This window comes from Xenopus laevis, chromosome 4L (genome assembly GCF_017654675.1).
Source record: "Xenopus laevis strain J_2021 chromosome 4L, Xenopus_laevis_v10.1, whole genome shotgun sequence".
NCBI lineage: Eukaryota > Metazoa > Chordata > Amphibia > Anura > Pipidae > Xenopus > Xenopus laevis.
Genome location: NC_054377.1, coordinates 122,274,260 through 122,302,196, shown reverse-complemented (window position 1 = coordinate 122,302,196; position 27,937 = coordinate 122,274,260). Strand labels below are relative to the sequence as shown.

Sequence of the window (27,937 nt, the reverse complement as noted above, 5' to 3'; positions counted from 1 at the left end):
ACAGAATAACTTCTCACCCTAAGCTGAACAAGGTAGAATGGCTGCCACTCTGAAGGGAAATAACGGCTGCCCACACTGTGATCACATGACACACTTGAATCAGTGACATGAGTTGGGTGAAAGCGAGCAAGTTTAAACTACTTAGCTCTGAATGAATTAACTAAACTAAACAGAAAATAGGTCAATAGTATATATAGAGAGCTATAGAAGCCCAATGGGTGGCACACAGACAATACACTATTATACAATTTAGTCGGTAACTCAAGGGAGTCACAGTCACTAACACACAGGCCGGACTGGCAATCTGTGGGTTCTGGCAAATGCCAGAGGGGCTGCTGTTAGGTGCCATAGAAAGTCAATATTTAGTGGGCTGGTGGGGGCTGTTTGGGCCTCTGTGTGGGCCTCTGTGTACCTAAAAATGCCAGGGCCTATTTTAATTCTCAGTCCGGACCTGAACACACCTATTATTATGCAATTATGTAATTCATGTTATGGCTGGTATAAACCCTTTTTAATGCACTGAAACTAATCTGCACGTTTAGGCTATAGGTATGAAGAGTGGATATATGCAATTAGCCCATCCATGTGGATGAACACGTATCACTAATATTCAGCCGATGTGTTAGATACTGTCACCTTGCCATATGTGCCACCAATCTACAAGTTAAGTAGAATTTCCACCCTTTTCCCCAGAACTGGCAAATTGCTATTGCAAATAAAATGTATGCACAAAGCATGAAGTGTGATCTCTTGTGTGTTCTACCAGAATAAATGCACAAATACACTCAGTTTATCTGTCTGGGTGCAAATTGTAGTATTGTAAACTTTTTTCCTGGTTTGCCTCCTTGATAATATACAGATTAAAGTCAGAGCTTAGCTTCCTGTTTTGTCATTTCACAAGGTTAACTGGCTAGAACACTTAATAGAAGATTGTTAGAATCTCTTCCATGCTGCCACATGGCCAGTAGAGCATTTTTCTTCATGTTTCATCTTGAGCCTACTGCAAATATTAATAGGGGCTGCTGAGGATTTTTGTTTACTTCCCCCAAAACCTAGTAAAAATACGATGCAGGGCTAGTGAATAGCTGCTTTACTGGAAGGGTCATGCACTTACCACCTGACTGGCCTGAAACAAAATATCTTAACCCCTTCATTTCAAGTTCTAAATGCAAATGTGTATGATTGTCAATACATGCTTGTAAATGTGATCATTAAATTTAGGGGTTTAGTACTGCCTCCTAAGCAGTTTATATTGGTTTGGGGTCAGTATTAAAGATTAAGAAGGGCCCATATTTACACAGTTGGCTTGCCCCAGAGCAAAAAAAGATGTTGAAGCTAAACTCTAAGTGAATCTGGCGCGTCCCTAATAAAGTCTCTGGTGGCAATACATACAGAAGGATAACAGCCAAGCAGACAGTTGTGCACAACCTCCTCCTCGTGTTGTTACTCTTCTTTATGTACAGTAGAACCCCCATTTTACATGGGACCAAAAAAAAATGGTGTAATGTCATGGAAATATATTATGCATTATGATACGGTGGGACCACAAAAAAATGGTATAACACATGGAAAAACATAAAATTATGTAAAATGGAGGCTTCACTGTATGTATCCAACTGTAACTAGAACTATAGAAAAATCAACATTCAATAAACCGCTGGCTAGTATTTTTTTTTTTAAATATTTTTATTTGTACAGTTTTTCATATTCACAGATATAACAAGGTTTTTTTACTCAACTGATTCTACAAATTAACATTAGCAAACCATGTGTTTATTTGACTTCTACATAGTGGGGGATAATCCCCTGAAAACTAGTTATAACAGTTCACCGTAGAATAAAATTATACAGTACCATCTGGTAGAAAATCATACTTTCAGGATTGACTGTTTTACTGTACTGAAATATTGGCACATTTTTATAATGGTTTTGATAAAATTTGGGTTAAATATTGTGGTATTATCTACAGATATAGCCTTACACAACAGGAAAAATTCCTGCTTTGCTGGGGTCAGTGACCTGCAGAATTAAAATTGTAATTCAAAAAGTATGGTATTATGTTGACTTTGCTTACGGTATATTTTACCCTGTATTCTGCTCAGTAGGTATTTTCTTAATAACTAAGAGTTTACATTTCCAGTAAGTACTTAATTTAGGAGAAATCTTATTAAGCCAATAGCAGGTGACTATTATGAGATCACCATGACATGATTAAAGGGAAAGATCACTTTCAGATTAAATATTAAAATGTATATAGAAGGTAGTGATCCTAAACTGGCCTCCCTTCACCCGCCCCACCAATGATGTCACAAAAATGGATGGGGTGATAAGGCATGTGTCTATAAAAAAGGAAGTCAGAAGCCAGCAGACCGGCAGTGCAAGGTAGCGGGCGGGAGAGCAGAAAGAAGAGCTCAACTCGGGCCCATCACCCGCAACCGGAGGTGCAAGGTCAGATTCAGGTGTAACAGTAATTGCTAATATTAGTATTAGTATTGATAGACTCTTAGCATAATTCACTGTAACATCACAACTATGTAGCTGTAGAAAAACTCTGGTGCTGGAAGTACCTTAGTAAATAAGTATCTTTTATCTATATTTAATATAAATGGGGATGATCTCCTTTAAACTAACTAATAGTATATTGCATATAGAAGGCATTTGAGAAACTTTGCAAGAATTCAGAGCAATCTACAGAATAATGGAAAAAAATAATAATAGACTATGGTAATATGCCATATATCTGACTTTAATGTTTTATATTTCCCATTATCTGCTAAGTACTGTAGGTAATATTAATATCTAAGCCATGGATTTATATTTTCCAGTCTTTGCTGACTTTAATGTTAGAACTGATATAATATTGGATTACTATTGTGATAAACTGCTTGGCTAACAGTGGGTTAAATGATACTGCTGTGTTAGTTCAGATGAAGTAGTCAGACCAGCCCAGGAACTTTATACATTTATTTGAACATGGCAGGTAACACAGCCCTGCTCCACACTCGCTCTCAGCTTAGACAGGAAGAGAGACAAACAGGAACAGGAAATGAATCATAAGGTAATGGCAAAAGCAGAAATGCCCTTAAACAAAATGTCCACAAAAGCTGCTAACTACAACTATCATGATCAAACAATGAGAGGTTACCATAGTAACACCATTGTGATGTAATTTATTATGTTAAGATTGTCACCTGGCTGAAAGTAGGTCACCAATTATGACATCATAATATCACCTCAAGCTGTAGATACAATCTTTCAATCTGGTTATTCTGTGCTTGTCAGTTGAAAGTGCTAGATCAGCCTTTGCTGAAAGCTCAGAATAAAATAACTAGATCAAAACTCAATTCTTTTACTAACTGAATTTTAACAGACTAAAGGTAAGTGACTCTGACCTGTTATTTGTCCTTATTCATGGTCCTGCTGTTTATGTACTTTAGGTTTATATATAGACTAAATAAGTAAAGACAATGGCTGTGTGCAATCTAATTAACTTTCATTTTCATGAATATTGATCATTTTAAATGACTTTTCCGTTAGAGAATTTAGCTTTGAAAGTGTCTTTTCCCATTAGACTCTCTTGATTAATTACAATGAAAGCTAAAGTATGTATCTAAAGATGTATGACAAACTATAATATTTAGAACAGGGTTAGGAATATCTCAGGCTCTTACTGATTATGGATATCTTTATATGAACACTTACTTATGGGGATGATCTCCTTTAAACTAACTAATAGTATATTGCATATAGAAGGCATTTGAGAGACTTTGCAGCAATTCAGAGCAATTCAGAGCAATCTACAGAATAATGGGAAAAAATAATAATGGACTATGGTAATATGTCATATATCTGCCTTTAATGTTTTGTATTTCCCATTATCTGCTAAGTAGATAATATTAATATCTAAGCCGTGGATTTATATTTTCCAGTATTTGCTGATATTAATGTTAGAACTGATATCATAGTGGATTACTATCATGACATCACAATGAGAGGTTACCATAGTAACACCATTGTGATGTATTATGTTAATGATTCTCACCTGGCTGAAAGTAGGTCACCAATTATGACATCATAATATGACCTCAAGCTTTAGATAAAACTTTTCAATCTGGTTATTCTGTGCTTGTCAGTTGAAAGTCCTAGATCAGCCTTTGCTGAAAGCTCAGAACAAAATCACAAGATCAAGACTCAATTCTTTTACTTACTGAATTTTAACAGACTAAAAGTAAGTGACTCTGACCTGTTATTTGTCCTTATTCATGGTCCTGCTGCTTATGTACTTTAGGTTTATATATACAAACTATGGCTGCGTGCAATCTAATTAACTTTAATTTTCATGATATTGATCATTTTATATGACTCGTCCGTCCAAAAAGAAAAATGCAGTTCTAAACAGTTTTCCAATATGCACATGCATACAATAGCCATATGTTTTTACTCTTACATTCAAACAAATGACTTTTGCTATGGTCAGTGATCTACAAAACGCAAAGGGAGTTATTTATTAAAACTAGGGATGCACCGAATCCACTATTTTGGATTCGGCCGAATCCTTCACAAAGGATTCGGTCGAATAGTGAACCAAATCCTGCAAATTAGGGGTGGGAAGGGGGGAACTTTTTTACTTCCTTGTTTTGTGACAAAAAGTCACATGATTTCCCTCTCCGACCCTAATTTGCATATGCAAATTAGGATTCGAATTAGGTTCGGCCGGGCAGAAGGATTCGGCCGAATCCGAATCCTGCTGAAACAGGCCGAATCCTGGCCGAATACCGAACCGAATCCTGGATTCGGTGCATCCCTAACTAAAATACAATGTATTTTTTCTGGTTGGGCTTTTTGTGACAAAACTTAATTTTTTATTGGAAAAAACCCCACATTTTTGAGATGTATTATTCCCTCAAACTGCTAAAAATTTTTGCTATCTCAAACCTGTCTAATTCAATGGCAGATATCCCTTTCCCAATTTGAAGATATCATGGTTTGCGCTGGGTTTAGCCAGATAATCTGAATAATTCAGGGTTTTCAGGGCAATAACCAAAAAAAATCATACAATTTTGGTTTTCCCTAATCCAATTTATTTTAATGATAAATAAGGCAAAATTGTGTATGAGGGGTTGGTTGAGCTTTGTTTGATAAAAAAAAAAATGAGATACATTTGGATTTTAGTAAATAACCCTCAAAATCTTCAATTGTAAATGGTGGTGCTATGTTACAGTTTACTTATTTTTTTAATCCATGCTATGTTCTAAAGGTATTCTTTTAAATATTTAGATTTGTTGTTTATATTTTATAGCAGCTTCTAACATTAATGTTAGTATTCTTAGGCTAAAAGCAGAGGACCATTAGAACATCACATTTCAGCATCACAATGACATCACAGTCATATCTTCTCAGTTTGTACTTGTTACCTTAAGGTGCTGAAAATGGCTTAACGGGCAAACACAAACTAAAGCAGAAGAACAGAACTTAACTCTAGTAACAGAGAGAATAATTTGAAGTATAACAGTGTAAATGTCTCTATGGTCTAAAGCGATTTAGGAGGTTATATAGTAACTCCAAATGCCAAAAACCTGAAAAATTTGTGTTTTTTTAGTATAAAATCCAAATTTTTGTGGGGTAAAAAAACATGAATTTTTCTAGATTTATTATAAACAGAGGATGGAAAAAGTCAGATTCCAAAAAATCCGGCATCTCAGACCTGCCAAGGTTGCATATACAGTAGAGCCCCCATTTTACATTTTTCAGGGGACCAGAACAAAGTGTGTAAAATCCAGGAAAATATAAAATCAGGGAAATGTTTTATGCATAATATATGTGGGAACCACAAAACAACAATGTAAAATGAGGGAAAACTTCAAATCAGGAGATGTAAATTTGAGGTTCGACTGTAAGGCTAGGGGCACACGGCGCGATTTCGCCGCGATTCTGCGCTGGGCGAGTTGTCGCTGCGTTTTTTAAGCCGAAATAGCTTTGCTAACTTTGGCGCTGGCGTCAATGCAAATCGCGGCGAAATCGCTGCGCTAATTCACACGCGGCGATTCTTTTTCTACTGTCGCCCGGAAACGCCCAGCGAGGCAACTTCGGACGACAATAGAAAACGAATCGCCGCGTGTGAATTAGCGCAGCGATTTCGCCGCGATTTGCATTGACGCCAGCGCCAAAGTTAGCAAAGCTATTTCGGCTTAAAAAACGCAGCGACAACTCGCTTAGCGCAGAATCGCGGCGAAATCGCGCCGTGTGCCCCTAGCCTAAGTCAATGGCAGAAGTTCCAAAGATTTTCTGAACTGTGCTGGGTTTTGTGCAATAACCCAAACATTTTCGTGGTTTTCGAGCAAAGACATGAAAAAAATAGTGTGGAAGAAATAATATTGATATAATATGATAACTTCAGACTTTGATAAATGACCCCCCTTTAGAGATAGTAGCTATGAATGTGTCTTTTCCCATAAGACTCTCTTGATTAATTGCAATGAAAGCTAAAGTATGTAACTAAAGATGTATGACCGACTATAGTATTTAGAACAGGGTTAGGAATATCTCAGGTTCTTACAGGTTATGGATACCAGGTTATATGAACACTTACTTATGTTTTTTTCATTTTCCTTCTTTCCTGCAGTAATCTAACATTAATTTGATGAAGATATTTAACATGCATTTCATTCAATGCATCATCATAGGACTCAGCCTATTATTATGTATCTATCCCGCATCTGGTAAGTAGAGAGATAACAACTGCCATTAATAGCAACTTGTCTAATCTGATCTAAGGGATATATTTTGGGTACAGTTTTTTTTTACTAAAAATTAAAATTATTTTATATTGGTTCCAAATACATATGGTATATAAAGGGCAGGTATAGTTAGCCAATATAGAATAGCCCCAGGATTTGCACTTGGGCCACATATCCAGGCCCCCCCACATGTGCCAACACCTTTCTACTTCATTCCTCCATGCACTTCATTCCTCCATGCACCAAGCGGGTATAGTCCCAATATTTACACCACTTATTAACCCAATCCCTCACTAGGGGGCAAATTCCCTAACCGGCGAAAATTTGCATCGCAACGCTGGCGAATTTTCGCTAGTGTTACTTCGGCAATCAAAGTGAAAATGGAGTGGGGAACCCGGTTACCCCAAAAAATTTTATGGACCTTTGCAGGCTGTCACTCAGAAAAAAGGAAAAGACGCCAGTGTTTTTTGGGACTTTTTTTTTTTTTGCACTAAAAATTGAGGAAGTCCTATTCACTCAATTGCACTTCGCCTGGTCTGAGCTGGCGAAGGCAAGTCTGGCGAACGAGGTAACATTCAGTAAAATCTGCATCTTAGAGAATTTGCGGAGTCTGTTCACCAAGGCGAAAATTCGCCTAGCATTAGAATGCAAAGCAACGCTAGCGTCTATCTCCTTTGCTAGCAAAGTAACGCCTGCACCCCTTAGGGAATCAGTAAAGTTCTGAAATGACATCACGCTGGCAAATTTTCGCAAGCATTAGTCACTTCGCCCTTAAGGGACTTGCGGGGCTCAACCTTTTTAAATGTATGAATCATATAGACAAGCTGTGATAATAGTTAAGATAAGTTAATGCATCTGAAAAATGGTTGTCCTGGTGTGTGTATAAATGTGGCTGTTTTGCATGTAAATCGTTTGGTTTATAAAAATGTGATAATGAGTATGAATGTGGTTTTCTGCATGGCCTGTTTGAATGCGAGTATATTCATGGGGCAGATTTATTAAGCTTCGAGTTGTGCTTTCCACATAGATTCGAGTTTTTGAGTCGTATTTTTTGATCAAAACTCAAATTTTCGAGTTGAATTTTTTTTCCCCAAGATTATATCTATATTTATAGGAGGGTTTTGCCTGAAAACTTGAATAATTAGAGTGATTCCCCGCAGAAAACTTGATTAATTCAAGTTTTCGTGTTTTGGAACTCGAACTTGCAGAATCTGGTTTTTCCCATTCAAGTTTTTTCTTAAATAAGATACCATTCGAGTTGTGAGTTCATTCGAGGTATAAAAAAATCTAAGGGGAAGATTTATCAAGGATCGAATTGAAAATTCAAAGTAAAAAAATTGGAATTTCAAGCTATTTTTGTGTACTTCGACCAGGGAATAGTCCAAATTCAATTCTGATTTAAAAAATAATTCGAAAATTCGAATGTCGAAATTAATCATATACGCTCTCTTTAAAAATTCGAATTCAACCATTCAATATCTAAAACCTGCTGAATTGCTATTTTAGCCTATGGGGGACCTCCTAGAACCTATATGGAGTCAATTGGTGGACTCAAAGTTTTTTTTCTGAAAATACTTTGAATCGAATTCAATCAAATACGACGTTACTTTGATTCATAGATAGATGTAACATCTATTCACCCTCAGAATTTTTTTTTAATACATTTCATTTGCTCTTTTTTCAAATTTTGAAGTAATGGGAGTTCAGAAAAACTCCCATTACTTTGAAATTCAGCCTTTGATAAATCTGCCCCTAACACTCGACCTTTAATAAATAACCCCCCTAAGTATGCAGGAAAGTAAATTGTAAGGATTTTCACTTAAGTATGTTTGTTTTGACAGCGGTGAATAAAACGATAGTCAAAAGTATGGTGAATGAAAGTCACGTTACAGAGAACTGGCAAGAGGAAATTGCAAATAATACAAAGAGCCATGAACTCTTCGCTGTATTAAATCTTACAGCATTAATTATCGCAATATCTGCTTTTGTAATGGTTGCATTGCCAGGAGCAGTTGGATGGTAAGTCTTTTCTCTTACACTAACACATTATTCATCCACATATATATTATATTTATTTATCTACAGCCAGCTAGAGGTGCAGAACTCTAATACTCCCACAATTTAAATTTTCTCTGCCTTGGAATGAGCTTGTGAGCAATGTAACTATGATTACTGGACTGTCATTTCTGTACATTTATAGACTAATAAATAGCTTATCAAATTGGCACACTAACTGATATAACTAGATTCATTAGAACCTAATTTTTGCACTGCAATGTTCATGACTTTTTCAGTATATTAGCTGGGCTGATAGAATTGAGGGGATCACAGTGCAGTAAATTGTCTGAACTTGGTTATTTCAATGATCTGTTCCCTTCCCTTGTGCAGGTATCTTTATTACAAACTAAGGAAGAAGATGGCAATTAATGATGTAGAAAAAGCAATGGAGGATCCACAGCCTGTGAAATTTACTTCAAAAATAAGATTGCGGTTGTCTAAAAACTGCTTTTGTAACATGTTCAGGCTCCTCTGTAACAGAATAAAGAAGAGGAAGACTATCTGTGATGAAGAAAGTGCAATAGATAAATCACAGACTACGCCTAAACCATCCAAACCTGAAACTATTACAAGGTTTGTATCCCTAAATGAGTTATTTTTAGTTATTTTCTTTTTCTCTTAAAGTGGTTTTATTATTTTTATTTTGTGTTTAAATAAAAGCTACAAGGGTGCAGCTTTTTGTCTACAAAAAATGTTTGCTTTTTGGAAGTGAATTTTTAATAAAATTTAGAAGCACATTACAGGACATTCTTACATCTATAATAGGCCAAAGCATTTGACTTTTTAATTTGTCTTTATAAATACTGCATTACAATATTCATTTTTAACTGGCTATACGTTAATTGCCAAGATCTAATACAATCATAAAGGCAACTGCTACTTGTATGCAAGGAACATTTTTTCTATATAGGGTAGGGGTGGTAGGGTTTTTTTTTAACTTAAGTGTTTAGTTCTCCTTTAAACAGTGGATCAGCTACCAACTACAGTATAACTAGTGGGTCAACGTGTATGAATTATGACTGGGTATGATGTTTTGCTCACCACACCAAATAAAAGGTAGTTACATATGTTTATTTCTTTCCTTTTCCAGGAATGAAGACAAAAAGCAGAAAAAGAAGAAGGATACTATGAATAAATCTGTGGGGGAGGCAATTGAAATGCCATCTGTACAACAAGAAACAAATGAGCAAGTACAAACACCTGCACTGCCTAAAGAGTAAGCTTACGTCTAAATATTACTTTTTGTTTTATGGTGTAAGAATTGATTCTTAGGGGATGATTTAATAATGCGTAAGACTTTGGCCTCAAGCAGTCGGCTACTGAAATCATGCAGGAGTTCTTAAATTCTCTTGTGGTTTCAGCATTCGAATGGCTCAACATTGTGATCATTTTTCCCCCCAACAAAAAAGCTTGGGAGATTTTAGGTGCCAAATTTTCTATTTTTTGTCAGATTTTTTGATATATTAGATACATTCGTGGATAGGTGTTAGGTCGACTTTGTTTTAGAAAAAAATGGGAAAAATGTGAATCTTAGTAAATACCTTCCTAGAGTTTTAAATACTGAACAAGAAATATGATCAATAAATTTAATTATTTTTATATTACCTACTTCTGTTATGATACCCCTCCCAAAGCTTTCCATTCGGGCTCATCCTGCAACTGTATTTTAAAGGAGAATTCAACCCTAAAGTTAAAAAAACCCTACGCTACATAGACCCCCCCTCCCTCCAGCCTTCTTAGAAGTGTTACCCAGGCAAATGCCCCTAATGTTTTACTTACCCCTCAGTGCAGATTCAGGAATCAGAGTTCATGGGCACCATCTTCTTCTCTTCGGAAATCTTTAGAATGAGACCAGGATGTCGGTGCATGCGCAGTTGGAGCAATTTTGTTTTGCAACAACTGCGCATGTGCCAAAACTCATGAAAATTGCCAAAGTGATGGCCTCATTCCAAAGATTACCGAAGCAGCTGAAGATGGCTCCCGTGAATTCTGATGCCTAATTCTGCACCTAGGGGTAAGTAAAATGTAAGGGGCATTTGCCTTGGGTAACACTTCTAGAAAGGCTGGAGGGAGGGGGTCTATGTATGGTAAGGGGTATGGTTTTTTTTTAACTTTAGGGTTGAATTCTCCTTTAAAATACAATTGCAAGATAAGCCCAAATGGAAAGCTTAGGGAGGGGGTATCATAACCGAAGGGTAAAATGTTATTAAATTGTGACTTAAGAGTTCAAAAATAAAAATAGATGCTTTTTGGAAGTGAATTTTTACTCAAATTTAGAAGCACAGAACAGGAGATTCTTACATCTATAATAAGCCAAAGTTCTTGACTTTGTAATTTGCCTTTATTAATACTGCATTACAATATTAATTTTTAATTGGCTATACATTAATTGCCAAAATCTAATACAATCATAAAGGCAACTGCCACTTGTATGCAAGGAACATTTTTTCTATGTAGGGGGGGGGGGTTGGGTTTTTTAACTTTATGGTTTAGCTCTCCTTTAAATAGCGGATCATCTACCAACTACAGTATAAAAAGTGGGTCAACGTGTATGAATTATGACTGGGTATGATATTTTGCTCTCCACACCAAATAAAAGGTAATTCCATATGTTTATTTCTTCTCTTTGTCTAGGAAAAAATACAAGAAGAAGAAGCAGAAAAAGAAGAAGGATACTATTAATAAATCTGTGGGGGAGCCAATTGAAATGCCATCTGTAAAACAAGAAACAAATGAGCAAGTACAAACACCTGCACTGCCTAAAGAGTAAGCTTACGTCTAAATATTACTTTTTGTTTTATGGTGTTAGAATTGATTCTTAGGGGCTGATTTAATAATGTGTAAGACTTTGGCCTCAAGCAGTCGGCTACTGAAATCATGCAGGAGTTCTTAAATTCTCTTGTGGTTTCAGCATTCAAATGGCTCAACATTGTGATCATTTTTCCCCCCAACAAAAAAGCTTGGGAGATTTTAGGTGCCAAATTTTCTATTTTTAGTCAGATTTTTTGATATATTAGATACATTCGTGGATAGGTGTTAGGTCGACTTTGTTTTAGAAAAAAAATGGGAAAAATGTGAATCTTAGTAAATACCTTCCTAGAGTTTTAAATACTGAACAAGAAATATGATCAATAAATTTAATTATTTTTATATTACCTACTTCTGTTATGATACCCCTCCCAAAGCTTTCCATTCGGGCTCATCCTGCAACTGTATTTTAAAGGAGAATTCAACCCTAAAGTTAAAAAAACCCTACGCTACATAGACCCCCCTCTCCCTCCAGCCTTCTTAGAAGTGTTACCCAGGCAAATGCCCCTAATGTTTTACTTACCCCTCAGTGCAGATTCAGGAATCAGAGTTCATGGGCACCATCTTCTTCTCTTCGGAAATCTTTAGAATGAGACCAGGATGTCGGTGCATGCGCAGTTGGAGCAATTTTGTTTTGCAACAACTGCGCATGTGCCAAAACTCATGAAAATTGCCAAAGTGATGGCCTCATTCCAAAGATTACCGAAGCAGCTGAAGATGGCTCCCGTGAATTCTGATGCCTAATTCTGCACCTAGGGGTAAGTAAAATGTAAGGGGCATTTGCCTTGGGTAACACTTCTAGAAAGACTGGAGGGAGGGGGTCTATGTATGGTAAGGGGTATGGTTTTTTTTTAACTTTAGGGTTGAATTCTCCTTTAAAATACAATTGCAAGATAAGCCCAAATGGAAAGCTTAGGGAGGGGGTATCATAACCGAAGGGTAAAATGTTATTAAATTGTGACTTAAGAGTTCAAAAATAAAAATAGATGCTTTTTGGAAGTGAATTTTGACTCAAATTTAGAAGCACAGAACAGGAGATTCTTACATCTATAATAGGCCAAAGTTCTTGACTTTGTAATTTGCCTTTATTAATACTGCATTACAATATTAATTTTTAATTGGCTATACATTAATTGCCAAAATCTAATACAATCATAAAGGCAACTGCCACTTGTATGCAAGGAACATTTTTTCTATGTAGGGGGGGGGGGTTGGGTTTTTTAACTTTATGGTTTAGCTCTCCTTTAAATAGCGGATCATCTACCAACTACAGTATAAAAAGTGGGTCAACGTGTATGAATTATGACTGGGTATGATATTTTGCTCTCCACACCAAATAAAAGGTAATTCCATATGTTTATTTCTTCTCTTTGTCTAGGAAAAAATACAAGAAGAAGAAGCAGAAAAAGAAGAAAGATACTATTAATAAATCTGTGGGGGAGCCAATTGAAATGCCATCTGTAAAACAAGAAACAAATGAGCAAGTACAAACACCTGCACTGCCTAAAGAGTAAGCTTACGTCTAAATATTACTTTTTGTTTTATGGTGTTAGAATTGATTCTTAGGGGCTGATTTAATAATGCGTAAGACTTTGGCCTCAAGCAATTCTCATGTGGTTTCTGAATTCGAATGGCTCAGCTTGGTGATCATTTTCCCCCCAACAAAAAAAAGCTTGGATGATTTTAGGTGCCAAATTTTCTATTTTTAATCAGATTTTTTGATATATATAGCCCATTTGTGGATAGGTGTTAGGTCAACTTTGTTTTAGAAAAAAAATAGGAAAAATTTGAGTCTTAGTAAATACCTCCCTAGAGTTTTAAATAATGAACAAGAAATATGATCAATAAGTGTATTTATTTTTATATTACCTACTTGTTATCTTAAACCTTTATGACAGAGTTGTCAGTCCTCTTGGATTTTACATCTTGCATTTTTGTTTAATGTAAATTATTTTTAGATGTGAATTTCTAAAACTAAATACAAAGGGCACATGGATTGTTAATAAACCTTATTCCAAAAAAAACCCCATCAGACTAACATAATATTTTAATTTCTTGTGTTTGTTTAGAAATGTTTGTATTGTAATACAACCAGAAGAGCAGTGTATGGTACCACTAGCAGATTTATCTAGAGAACAGGAACATGTGCCAACAGAAAACGATTTATCTATGATTCAGGAACATGTGGCACCAGACATTGTCTCTGTGTCGCCAATTATTCCAGAGTTTCAACAACCTTTTGTGGAAAGGCAGAAAGAAACTCCTGCTTCTATAACTAGATATAAGAGGTAAGATTTTTAAGCCTAAACCAATTCATTTGGTGAAAAATACGAATCTGCATTTTGTTAAAGCAATATTGATTCTTAACTTTATATTTCTTTTGATTGTCCAGGACAATAATTTTTACATGGATAGATGAGATCACAGATGATGAAGATGAAGCTTCTACTCCTCAAGCTGAAAAATCCCAGGAAAAGACAGACATTGCCATGGATCTTAAATCTAACTAATCTAATCTTAAATGTGAGATTTATTATGGTTTACATTAAAACAATTAAAGCACACAAAAGTATGAACATTTAATTTAAAAATGTTAAAAAAAAAAATATATATATATATATATATACAGTATATATATACAGTATAAATAAAACATACTTCTCATAACGGTGGGATAAATGGGCAATATAACTAGGGTGACACTGGTGATAAAACTTATAGAATGTTAGGATATAATATCATTATCATTAATAGCTTGTTTGGAAACAAAGCAACATATATATATACTATATATATTTTTTCTTAGACTGATAACATAGTGGTGTCCTTTAAGGTTACTACAGCAACTTTTAATGTACTGTTTTGTTTCAGGGCTAGTCAGCAGTTCAAACATAATCTAAGGCAGTGTAAAGCAACACATCTTGAAACAATGCCAGAGGCACCTGCTAAAGATGTTTTGCCTATAACCAGTGAAAGCTCTCCTGAGCAGAGATCGAAATGCCAGGAAGAGTCGCCAGTGCTTCCTCAACTTAACTTGTAAGTTTACAATGTTAAACCTTTTGTATTTTAAGATGTTTCAACCTGTTCCGATAGGCCCTATTTCAATTACCTCCATTACTACACAATAACTTTTATACACCAGATAGTAATGTTTCTGAAGCAAACAAATCAGTTTTACCTGTGCCAGCCACACGCAATTAATTTAAAACACTATTCCTTTAAGGATATCACCATTCAAATTTAAGTTTTTATTGTTGAGGCAAAAGTGCAAATTTGAATTTGAGTTTCTTTGTATATTTTTGAAATTTATTAGGCGCAAAAATTACATTTAAAAATGTTGCATCTAAAAGCCGGTGTGATCAATAAAACCAGATATTATTAAAACACCTAATACAATCCATATTTCACTGATCTTTTTCACGTTCAAAGATAACACTTTCCGTAATTGGCTCAGCCATTTACAAAATGGCTCTGTTCACAGATGACATCATATTTTTCACAAGTCCACCACGTTGCCTAATATTTTATAGGGAAAATCAAAGCTTGGGGCAGTCTCAAGGACCAGAATTAACACTGAAAAATCAGAAGTTCTAAATTTTACCCAGGACTCCAATGTTCAGAAATCATTGGAATTGAAATTCCACTGGGAGAAAAAAATACCTGGGTTGCAAAAATCCCCCCTAAACTAAAGTTGTTTTTGGACTATAACTACCTACCATTTTAACATAAAGACATTTAGTGACAGCATAAACTTGATATTGGGGAGTTGGTTGGAGAGAAAATACATTAAATTAATTCTGCTCCCTAAGTTAGTTTACCTCTTTGGGGTTCTGCCTGTTCCCCTCCAAAATAGTACTGAAAATGTTACAAAGCAAATTATTAGTTTATTGATTAGTGCTGCAAAAATGTAATGTCACAAGTACATGAAAAAGAATAGGAGCCCACATTAGTGGTACACTCTGTAGGCTGAGGCAGTACATTGATTCAATTTACAGGAATTATTTTCCAAATGCTGGAGGGGTAAACATGCTCATATATAATAGTATTTAATTGGCTTTACTATATAGGTTGTTTATATATAACTTTATATCCAGTTTAATCTTGGTTTTTACTGTTTGTTTAAATTCTATTAGCCTTAGTTTTATGGCCATACACATGCAGATAAAACTGTCAGTATATGTAAACTGGTCCTACGGCACCATAAGTTGGCAAGTCAGTTACTGGACAGTATCAGCCATTCTATGGCTGCCTTAACCTAGAAAAATTTTGAGCACTTATCTGAGCATCTTCTCCTGTTCCACTACTGGTGAAGTGAAGAAGCTGCTCAGATGGCTGGTGACATTTTTCAAGATTGATTAGCAAGTCTAGTTGCTATAACTTACCACTACTTGATACTGTGGGGTCATTTATCAACACTGGGCAAATTTGCCCATGGGCAGTAACCCATGGAAACCAATCAAATTGCTACATTCATTGTTCTACTTGCAGCTGGCTTTAAAAAGCTAATCACTGATTGGTTGCTATAGGTAACTGCCCAAGGGCAAATTTGCCCAGCATTGATAAATGAGCCCAGTATGTATCTGTACTGTTCACTAATGTTCTGACCTGGATAACTGAAAACCTTCAGGTAGTAACTTTCACATGTCACTATTTTGTAATTTATTTGCCTTGATTGAATTATTTTGTAAAACATATCTTAAGTTATTAATCTTAATGTATTTTTTTTTTTTTAAAGTCTATGGAGGCCCGCAAGTCTACAGTTGGATAGCCATACCATAGACGAATATCAAGGACCAAAGGAAAACGCGGAACCCTGGATATCGCAATGTGAATACTCTGCTGATTGACATTGTGCAATTGCAGAGTAATTACAATGCAACCTTTAATTTAAATTTCAATATTTTTTATTTGTATTTTACAGTCAGGAAAAAACAAATACACAGGCAGTCATATGCAATCAGAGGGAATAGTAAAATTATGTTGAAGTTACATATGCAAAATCAGGTTCAAGTTCAAGTGATCGTGAACATTCAGCAAGTATAGTCAAATATGGGAAAAGCATAAATTATAGACATTCTTTACTGTAATCTTGTTTACCCCAAGCGATGACTAATCCTGTGTAGTGTATACCTTATGTTGAAACAAATGAAACATTATAATCCAAAAATACAAAGACAACCCAGACTCTAGCCCCAGCAGATCACGTACTTGAGTGAGAAAGATCCCATATTGCAATCTTTAATTTATATATAAATGAATAAAATAAAACTGTTGAAGAAAGATACTTTTGTTTGTCATGTATATTTGAAATAACTAAAATAGTATTCGTAAATGTTATAATAGTAATAGGATTACCAAGCTTAATAGGTACATAAACCTAACCTATGATGCATGGGCTGTTGTATTTATATGAAAGGATTATCATATCTTTAAACCCTCCTCTCAACCTGACCTGTATCTGTATTTGTTGAGTAGAGCATGGTGGGGAAAAATGTGCCCAATGCCGAAGTTTCCCAGTTGAGGCAACTACGGGCTTCTCCGGAAAATGAAGCGCTCTGAGTGCCTGCCCCCAGGCGATTTTTATTTTAGATGACGGAAGGCAGATTGGGGAGATTAGTTGCTGCGAAGAAGAGTAGATTTGTCACCTAGCAACTAATCTCCCCGAATCTACCCCTGTGGCCAGACCCTAAGGGTGCAACCCCCCCAAAGGATGTATTAGATCTAAATGGCAATCAAAATCTGACTCCACCTACTGCATGAAGACAGAATGGAGAGACAGGTTGCTCAGAGTGGGAGAGTAAAAAGTAACTTGATTATTTCATAAATTGTAAATAATTTTTAATTGATTATATTTAGAAAGTTTCAGCAAGGTGAAGCAGATATTAATAGATTATAGACTGCGTAGGGTCCAGCAGATTATGGGTGCGGAGAAATTTAGCAATGCAAGGGACAAAAAAACGGACACAGTGGTAGTTAAATGGACCGGATCTGGTCCATTGTAGCCTTTATAACTGGTTTTGACACTGCCCGGTTTGAATAAATCTAGGAACAAACTGAATATATAAGAGCTGAAATAAGGGCAGGGGCACACTGTTTAAGTAATGGCAAGGGCATAGGATCAAGTGAGCAGGTTGTAAGTTGAGAGTTGTACCACACCTGCAGCAGCAATTCCCGCATTCTTGGCACACACACTCCTGCTTTTTTTGTGCGCACATGAGATGAGTGGGCTACATCAAGTACATTAAAGGACATTATAGACAAATCGTAGGGGACCTTTTTACCCATAAAGTAGATCACCGTACCAGTAGCCACCACTTTAGACTAGAAGAAAAGAAATTTCATTTGAAGCAACGTAGGGGGTTCTTCACAGTGAGGACAGTGAGGTTGTGGAATGTACTGCCGGGTGATGTTGTGATGGCTGATTCTGTTAATGCCTTTAAGAGGGTCTTGGATGATTTATGGGACTGACATAATATCAAAGGCTATTGTGATACTAAACTCTATAGTTAGTATAGGTATGGGTATATATAATTTATGTGAAAGTAGGGAGGGGTGTGTGTATGGATGCTGGGTTTTCATTTGGAGAGGTTAAACTTGATAGACTTTGTCTTTTTTCAACCCATTTAACTATGTAAACTATGTAACATGGTCGGCAGGGTCACCTAGGGTGCCTGGCCAACTTAACCGACAATGGAAGGAAGTGACTGTCTTTATGTGTGACTGTACATATCCACTGTTGGAGATTGAGGGAGGACGTTAAACAGAGAAATTGAAATGGCTAGGACTGAGACTGGTCATCAATGTGATAATTAAAATCACCCATGATAAATTCAGGGCTGTCAGAACAACCAGGATTCAAAGTCAGAGAGTTTTGTAGCAGGGAATGTAGCAGAATGAATTCTGCAAGTAACAGTCACAGAGCAGGTTTGAAGGAAAGCTTTGCAAGAGTGAAATTTAAACGAGACTATAAGGTAAAACCAAAGACTAAATACATGTATTCACCGATGCAAATGTGGCTGGTGTCACAATTAGCAAAACCAAACCCCAGGGAGTGACTGTCTATAACAGCCACCTTTGGGCCTGGCCCTAAGCTACTTGGGTGCCACCAGGACTACATGCACGTACAAGAACTGTTAAAAATCTTTATAAACTTATAGCATATACTAGAAAGGCCATCTGAGGCTTCTGATGCCTTTCTTGAGCAGAGATCAACATCAGAGAAGGTCTCTATTTTCCTTCTGAACTTCTATATCTCTCTCATGAAATACAATCAGAGGACCTGACCAGCAGGTGACACTGTTGTTACAAAATTCATTATATTTAACAAGTTAATAAACTTTTTAAAGCCTTGTAGTGACATTGTGGTTAAAATCTGGAACATGTCAATGTTGCTTTAAAGGTGAAAACAAACCACTAGCATGTTATCTTTGTTCATAATACTGTATGTGGCCATAATTGTACCATTAAAAATGTTTGTAGAGGTGACAACACACAATTTTCCTTTGTTTGGTATAAATGTATGCACCGAGCAGCCTCTTTTTGTAGCTCTGCTCCTCCCTTTGATAAAGCAGCTTGTAGGTAAAAGCCCATAATAATAGCCAATAATGACAAGAACCGTAACAAGGTTAAAGAGTGGAGTGAACAATCTCTATGGGGCAAAACTCTATGGGGCAGATTCACTAAAGGGCGAAGTGAAAATTAACCAGAAATCACATCCGCAGGGACATCACCAATTACTAACAGGTGTAGAGGACAATTCACTAGAGAACAAGACCATCGATATCGTTCGTTCACACCCTATTGCCAGATGACTTTCCACTTGTCAAATGGTCGTTACTCACTAATTCACTAAAATGTGAATTTTACTGAACCTTAACTCTTTTGCCAGAGTTTACTTTGCCACGTCAGATCAGGTGACCTGCTAAAATGAAGCTACACCTTCCTCAGTCAGTGACATCATATCCTGTATGCCAGAGATGCATTCAGGGTTAGTTCACACGAGGAGATTCGGGGAGATTTTGTCGCCTGGCGACTAATTGCCTCGTCTTCTGAGCGACAATCTCCCCGAACTGCCTCCCCATATGGGAAAACACGCTGAGGCAGTTCAGGGAGATTGTCGCTCAGAAGTGTGAACTAACCCTAAAGTTGTAAAAAGCGGTGGCAACTATTCTTTTTTAAAGTGGGATTGCCTTCAAAAGTTCTAACTGTTAAAGATTTATGTGTGAACAATTTTTTTCAACTAATTTGAGGGGCATGTTACATTTGTTTTAAGGTGGGCGCAGCATATCTAAGGCATTAGAGAATCTGTTCTGTCTTTATTATGGTTCATTGGACATGTGTTTGAAAAAGTGGCCACTTCAAGCATTTGCACCAACATTACTAATAAAGACGTCCATATGACTTTTAGGTACCCGCTCTATTCAAATTAACTCGAGCGCAAGTGTGGCGAATCGGTCGCTGGCGAAAATTCGTCCTTTCGTGAATTTGCCCATGTATCTTAGCAACTTGACTTTCAAGAAAGAAATGAATCATCTAGTCATTCATTTACTGTGTAGTATACAACATGTTTCAGATCCCGCAATTCTTCATCAGGTCAAAAAGTGCAAAACATAACATACTGTAACACCATAAGAATATATATCCATTTCCAAACTTTTAGAGAGTCGCTGCCAAAGCTAACAATCTAATAGGTTGAAGCACATGTTTAATAAATCTGCTCTACTTTTTTTAACCCACCAGGGATTTTAATGGGTAATTTCAACTACACTACCTTTACCAGTCCGGTATGGGATCCATTATCCGGAAACTCATTATCCAGAAAGCTTCAAATTACAGAATGGCCGTCTCCCATAGACTCTATAGAAATAATCCAAGTTTTTAAAAATGATTCCCTTTTTCTCTGTAATAATAAAACAGTACCTTGTACTTGATCCAACTAATATATAATTAATCCTTCTTGGAAGCAATACCAGCCCAATTGGGTTTATTTAATGTTTACATGATTGTCTAGTAGACTTAAGGTATGAAGATCCAAATTATGGAAAGATCCATTATCCGGAAAACCCCAGGTCCCATGCATTGTGGATCACAGGTCCCATACCTGTAATACCATAAACCACCAATGTCACTCAAGTTATTCATGCTATCTACTGTACATATGACTCACAGCACAAGTTGTTTGCTTGCAGCAGTTCCTGCACACACAACATAGTGTTAGAATATATTTAAGAAGTTATTGGTTGGGTAAAAATATATAAATTAAGTAAATCAGTCCGTAAAAGAAACAAAATAAGTATCCCTTAAAAACCCTCACCTTGAGAACAAGGTGCTGCAGTACAACAACACTTGAAGGTGCTCATGCCCTTGTGAGCAGTGCCCAAAAAAACTAGAACTCAAAGCAGAGGAACTGCAGACTGCCCAAAAACATTTAAATATCCACACTCATTTTGTCTTTGATGTGTAAAATGAATTTACCTACCAGGGGCCCTTGACTATCTCACATTGGTAGGCTTGGAGTGGTGGTTTTAAAGCTACACGGCTAACATACATATTCAGGGTTGCGACTGACTAGTATCACTAGCCAGTATGACTGGAGACTACAGTTAGGGAAAAACAATATTTTGGTAACTGGCACAAAGAAAATGCTTTCACAGCACCTGATGTTTAAGTAAAGGGGAAACAAAACAATTGTTAGCATTCTATGGAGCTAAAATAATACAAGAAAACAACATTCTTTTTAATCTCATAGTGGTGCTAAGTGGACTTAATTGTTAAATGTCATTTAAGCAATATTATAGCTGCTTATAGACAAGTAAAACAAAATCAGGATAACAATAGAAATAAAACTTCAGGCCAATGGTACACAGGGTGATCAACAGGTGACATCTGCCATATCTAGACCTGCACTCGCTCATTACTTTGAATTAAAGGGCCAATGTACCCTTAAAATGGACTGCTGCAATGCAGCCAGAAGAATACCTTGGAAATTGACCCTGCAATGGAGAGTTCCATTTAAGGGTCAACCCCTTAATGTCATTAGCTCACACCCTATATGATGCTGGTTGGCTTACTTACGGTTTTTAATGCAGGCAGGACCAAGCAGCATTTGCAGATGCAAGAAATAATTCCACCTATGAATATGAGGCCTATAAAAATGCCAAATCCAAGGACCATCCAAAAACTGTTGAAGCAAAATAAGACAGTCAGTGTATGGTGTATAAACTGAGGGGAGTCAGTGTTTCACATTATATCAAATATCAAAAAACAGATGAACAAAAACAATATAGTCTGCCATTCTTTTGTATGGCCAGTCATATGGTATCTGTTCCTTTAACTCACAGGTTTATCAGATGGATGCCTTCATGAAAAGGCCAGTGAATGGCCACCTTAAAAGAACAATAATACTATAAAATCACTTAAAACTTAGGTCAATAATAATAATAATAATAATAATAAAGGCCCCTTACTGCTCTATCAACAATAACACCTTGAACTAGTCCTGCTTCTTAACTGCATTCCATCCATTCTCCCCCATGTGAAGCAAACGTAGAGCAGCAGAGCATGATTGACAGTTGCCTTGTATACCCATGGCATGCCTAGTGATCAGGCTCCAAGTTGGTGAGCACCACAAAGGAGTACCATCAGCCACAGCAGATGTGACACAACTGTATCCCTAGAGAGGCAATAGTACCAATACCATGTACCAAGAAAAGGGCTCCATCCGTTCCCCTAAAGAAAGAGGGTTGTGCATTTTGGAGCTAAAAAAGCCCACTCATGCTAAATTTAATACTAAAAGTCCCAAAGTCAGTGACCTAACTTTTCTAGAGCATAGGAAACATCCAGGCACGTGAAATCGACGAGGAGTTCAAAAGAAAACATTAAACGGGTCCTTTTAATAATACTCCTCCAATAGAATTCTGCACTGAAATTTGTTTTTTAAAAGAGCAAACAGATTTTTGTATATTACATTTTGAAATTTGATGTGGAGCTAGACATGTTCTTAGTTTCCCAGGTGCCCTCAGCCATGTGACTTGTACCATCAGGCCCGAACTGGAAATCTGTGGGTTCTGGCAAAGGCCAGAGGGGCTGCTATAAGGTGCCATAGAAAGTGACTATTTAGTGGGCTGGTGGGGCTGTTTGGGCCTCTGTGTGGGCTGATTCTCAGTCCGGACCTATGTACCATGTGACTTGAAGTGTTGTCCCCCTCCCCTTTTCCCCCAGCAGTCTATCAACATATAATAAGATAATAGCTCCCTGACACCTCTGCTGAAGGATTCAACTGGTTGAATTGGTTGAAGGCCTTTGTCCTTGTACCACATATGTGATAATACTGGAATATGAGAACCACAGATGTGACGTTAGGGAGTAAAGGACAGTGTCTCCAAGAGTTGCTATAAATTGATCCAGTTGAGCTGTTATTAAAAGTTTTGTTCTTGTATAATATTGGAACTCTAAGAGCAGAAATCCAGTTTGTTTTAGAAAATCCAGCTCTTCTAATGCAGACAGTGCTATTATTTGTCCCTGAAGTAGAAATATTAGGGGCAGGTGGTGAGTATGGGTGCCATGGAGTCAGACGTGCCCCTGTGTGAGAAATAACTGGTATATTGGGAGAGTGCAAGGCATCCATAGAGGAGATGGAGAGGGCACAGATCTGAGAAGCCACAGGGAAGAGAAGGTGAGAGCATGGAAATCAGGGAGAGGAGAGTACAGAGATGAGGAGAGCTGCAGGGAAGAGAGACAAGGGCATAGTGTGTTAAAGCAACAGGAACACCAAAAAATTAAATAGTATCAAAGTAATTAAAATATGTACTTTTGCTCAGCACTGGTAAAACTAGTGTGTTGGCTTCAGAAAGACTACTATAGTTTATATAAAAAAGCTGCTGTGTAGCCATGGGGGCAGCCATTCAAGCTGGAAAAAGGAGAAAAGGCTCAGGATAGACACCATTGTATTGGAAAGTGCTTATCTGGTATGTGCTGTGCAACATGTGCCTTTTTCCAGCCTGAATGGCTGCCTCCTTGCTACACAGCAGCTTATTATATAAACTATAATAGTTTCTGAAGCAAGCACGCAGCTTTTACCAGTGCAGGGTAACGGTATATTAATTACTTTTAAATATTTTATTTTTTTGTTTTACTTTCGCTTTAAGGATGAAGGACTCAGGAGTTTATCATGTTACATGTACTGTATATATGGTTAGTAACGCAAGAAGACAGCTCTGTTAACCCCTCCCGCCCAACAGATTCCAGCAGGCCACGCCCCCTGTTCCCCTGGGGTCTGCTTCCTCTATAGCAGGGGTCCAGAACCTTTTACTTGTGAGCCACATTTAAATGTAAAAAAGAGGTGGAGAGCAACACAAGCATGGAAAAGTTAATGGGGATGTCAAATAAGGGCTGTTATTGGCTGTATGGTTGCCCCTAGGTGGACTGACAGTCTACAGGAGGCTCTGTTTGGCAATACATCTGGATTTTATGCAACCAAAACTTCAAACTTTAAACCTCCCAGTCAGGAATTCAAAAATAAGCACCTACTTTGATGCCACTGGGAGCAACAGCCAAGCGGTTGGTGAGCAACATGTTGCTCACAAGCTACTGTTTGGGGAGCACTGCTCTATAGTTATGTCACTGTATATGGGAGTGTAGCTGCTCCAAATGATTGCAAAGTTGTGAGTGTTCCCAAAAGCACAAGGAAATCTCATTCACATATGTTTCGCCATAGTTTCACCATTACACTACACGCAGCAACTGCACATCACAAAGTTTGGTGGAGCAGTGTGAGTGAGCCCCTGTGAGCACTTCCATCCAGATTTAATACATGCATATCTGGAACAAACACTCTATAGTTGCTCCCACTTATGATGAAAACTGCAAATCAATACTGTATATAAGGCAACACATTTTGAGAAATATTTATAGACTAGTAAAATGTATGCAACTCCAATTAACCCCATCCTACAGTTCTGCAAGTGAGTCTACATAACAATAGCCACCACCTGCCACCTGACTGTTACAAGATCCTTCTGAATTTCCATACAGACTCATTTCATTGTTTGCACGGCACTGTGTATATGACAAACATACTTCATATAGCTAAATACAACAGCTCAGCTATAGCACTGAGGTGCATGAATACACTGTTCATGGGCATCAGCATAAATAGTTTAAAGCAAAACCTCTGCCCATTGTACTTACTGCCATATCCATAAATGCTGTCTAAAGCTGGCTAAAATCCCTGTATTTTTAAAGCTACAGCATCTTGAAATATAGACCTGACACTTCATGGAGCACTGGAAATCAGGTTGCTGCTCGTTATTCCCTATTTTAACAACCCGACATCTGGTAGATCCAGAGGATGACCGACTGCGTAACCCTAGTAAAACTGCTTCAAGCACAGCTCATAAACATGTCTGAAATAGGTTATTCAACATGCACTATCCTTAATGCCTTGTGTACAGAGATGCAATTTATTTCTAAAATACACAAGAACCATGAATATCCTGTAAATTATATGCTTATAATAGTTACATAGTGATGTCATCAGTTATATTTGGTGCTAGTGGTGTCATTTCTGTTACGTGACTCACTTAACCTGTAGTCGATTAGACTACAGGTGACAAATACTTACTTGGCTTACGGCAGCAGATACAATCAAGGCAAGCGCTGAACAGATAACAGACGGATTTGCAGATGCAAGTGATAACTCCAGCTATGATTAAGATGACTGCCAAGAGGAATAATCCAAGGAGTCGGACCACCCAAAAACTGGTGAAGGAAAAGTAATTTCAGTAAATAAAATTGGCTCTCCATAAGCATAAAACATGCATGCAACACACAGCACTTGTGCTAAAATTGATTTAAAGGAAAACTATACCCCCAAAATGAATACTTAAGCAACAGTTTATATCAAATTGAATGACATATTAAAGAATTATTAAAGAATCTCACAAAACTGGAATATATATTTACATAAATATTGCCCTTTTACATCTCTTGCCTTGAACCACCATTTCGTGACTCTATCTGTGCTGCCTCAGAGATCACCTGACCAGAAATACTACAACACTAACTGTAACAGGAAGAAGTGAGGAAGCAAAAGGCAGAACTCTGTCTGTTAATTGGCTCATGTGACCTTACTTGTGGTTTGTATGTGTGCACAGTGAATCTTACGATCTCAGGGGGCAGCCCTTATTTTTTAAAATGGCAATTTTCTATTTATGATTACCCAATGGCACATACTACTAAAAAAGTATATTATTATGATAATGGTTCATTTACATGAAGCAGGGTTTTACACATGAGCTGCTTTACTCAGTATCTTTTAATAGAGACCTACATTGTTTGGGGGGTATAGTTTTCCTTTAACTGTCATTTGAAGCATATGAGGACTAATGATAAAACTATGGCCAGTAGTCAAATGTGCAGAATGCTTGCCAATTGGGCCAATACAGTCGGTGACAGAAAATGGCTAACAGAGGCCCATAGCCAATTCATCCAATATTCAATATCTCCACTAGGCTTAAAGGGCACTCACTGGCCAAAAATATTTTCCCCAACCAAAGGTGTAGGCTAATAGAGCCCACATTCCAGTTTGGGGTAACAGTAGTTTTTTTTTTTAATTGCACCTGCTAGGACACTTGCACTGTTAGGAAGCACCCGGTGTGAGCGGCCATGTCATAAATAGCACACGCGCATAATGATCTTCTGCACGTCACTATTGGTGGTCTCATCTTCCACCATACACACACCGAATATCATACAAAACTTTGTTCTGCAGGATAATATCTGTGCGTGTGTGGCCACCTATAGAAATGTACTTCAAAACATCCATGCACCACAAATTGTCATGGAAACCACCTGTTTCTTATGTAAAAGGGAGCGATAAGAACACTCAGAGGGTTGCTTCACCGACTTTTGTAGCCTTTGAAAGCAGTTTCATTTACAAAAGATATTAGCAGAGAGTATTTTCCCTTCAGAAGCAATGAATAAATACTACTTCTTGCATTATAAATAGAAATGACTAAAAGTAACTCTACATAGCGCAAGGAAAACAATCTAAAAGCGACAGTGCCCTTTCTTTTTTATGACTTATTTTTCCCATACAGTCTATCATGCTCAAAATATGAACATTTAAGCTCACACGGCCAAAGGCAAATGCCCTCTCAGTCTTGATTTATGGTTTTGGCTACTGACAGTCACTCTAGCCCATAACCCTCCTTTGCAGGTGTTACATTAGCACAGCTCTATGCGCCATCTGACTGGAATTCACACTTCTACATTAGCTGAAGGGAGGCAGGTTTGGTAGCACTGACAGGACGATCAACCCCACTATTACCATTTTATCTTATTCCTAATATACACTCTATCCCCAATGCTTATTTTAATTTAGGAAAAGTAAAAGACAACAAAATGTCCTCTGTCAAAACAAAGTTGTTGTTTTTTTTTTATTATTTGATGTGCTTTGGATGCACATTTGGATGCACTGATTAAAGTCACACCACAAATTCTAAGTGTTATAAAGGAATGACAGTATACTGTACTGTTTCCGTGCACTGGTAGAACTTTTGTGTTTAGTTCAGGAACACTACCAAAGTTTATATAAACAAGCTGCTGTGTGGCCATGGGGGCAGCCATTCAAGCACAGGATACACCGTAGATAACAGATAAGCTCTAAAGAATACCATTGTATACAATGTGTAGCAAACACACCAGTTGTATCAGCGCAGTGCAATTGATACGTTATATTTTCTTGCTTTAATAAGCTTTAATTTTTTGGTGTTACTGTTCCTTTAAGGAGGAGATTGTGCCCATGAACAAAATGTACCCATTTCCTGCCAGCTCTGGGCCTTATAATAACAAACAGGAGTCACACATCCAAATGCCTGTGTTTTACTGTACAATAAGGAAATTTCACAGAGTTAGTAAACCCCATTGCTATATCCATTACACTTCAGGAGGTGCAGCTATAGAACCGGTTGTTTGCTACTGGCAGAATTGGGCACCACTGAAATTGAATACACATGAATACAGATCGGTAGGAAATGGATGAACTTACATTTGACAGTAGCTTACTCACAAGAACACAGCCTTAGATGAGCTTTTATTCCTTGACCTTTATTGATGACTTGAAATTGTAATCCAAAAACTGTATCCTCGAGGTAAAAACAGAATAACTTCTCACCCTAAGCTGAACAAGGTAGAATGGCTGCCACTCTGAAGGGAAATAACGGCTGCCTACACTGTGATCACATGACACACTTGAATCAGTGACATGAGTTGGGTGAAAGCGAGCAAGTTTAAACTACTTAGCTCTGAATGAATTAACTAAACTAAACAGAAAA

General features: G+C 37.2%; 1 protein-coding gene across 1 annotated transcript; it reads left to right on the top strand.

Annotated features, from left to right (window-relative positions):
• The first annotated feature begins 2,973 nt into the window (after positions 1 to 2,973).
• On the top strand, positions 2,974 to 13,905 carry LOC121403159. The gene is made up of 7 exons (XM_041591060.1): positions 2,974 to 2,980; positions 3,930 to 4,052; positions 8,579 to 8,756; positions 9,126 to 9,368; positions 9,886 to 10,011; positions 11,430 to 11,561; positions 12,982 to 13,905. The coding sequence occupies exons 1-7, from the start codon at positions 2,974 to 2,976 to the stop codon at positions 13,115 to 13,117; spliced, it is 945 nt and encodes a 314-aa protein (XP_041446994.1). The 3' UTR covers positions 13,118 to 13,905.
• The last annotated feature ends 14,032 nt before the right edge of the window (positions 13,906 to 27,937 follow it).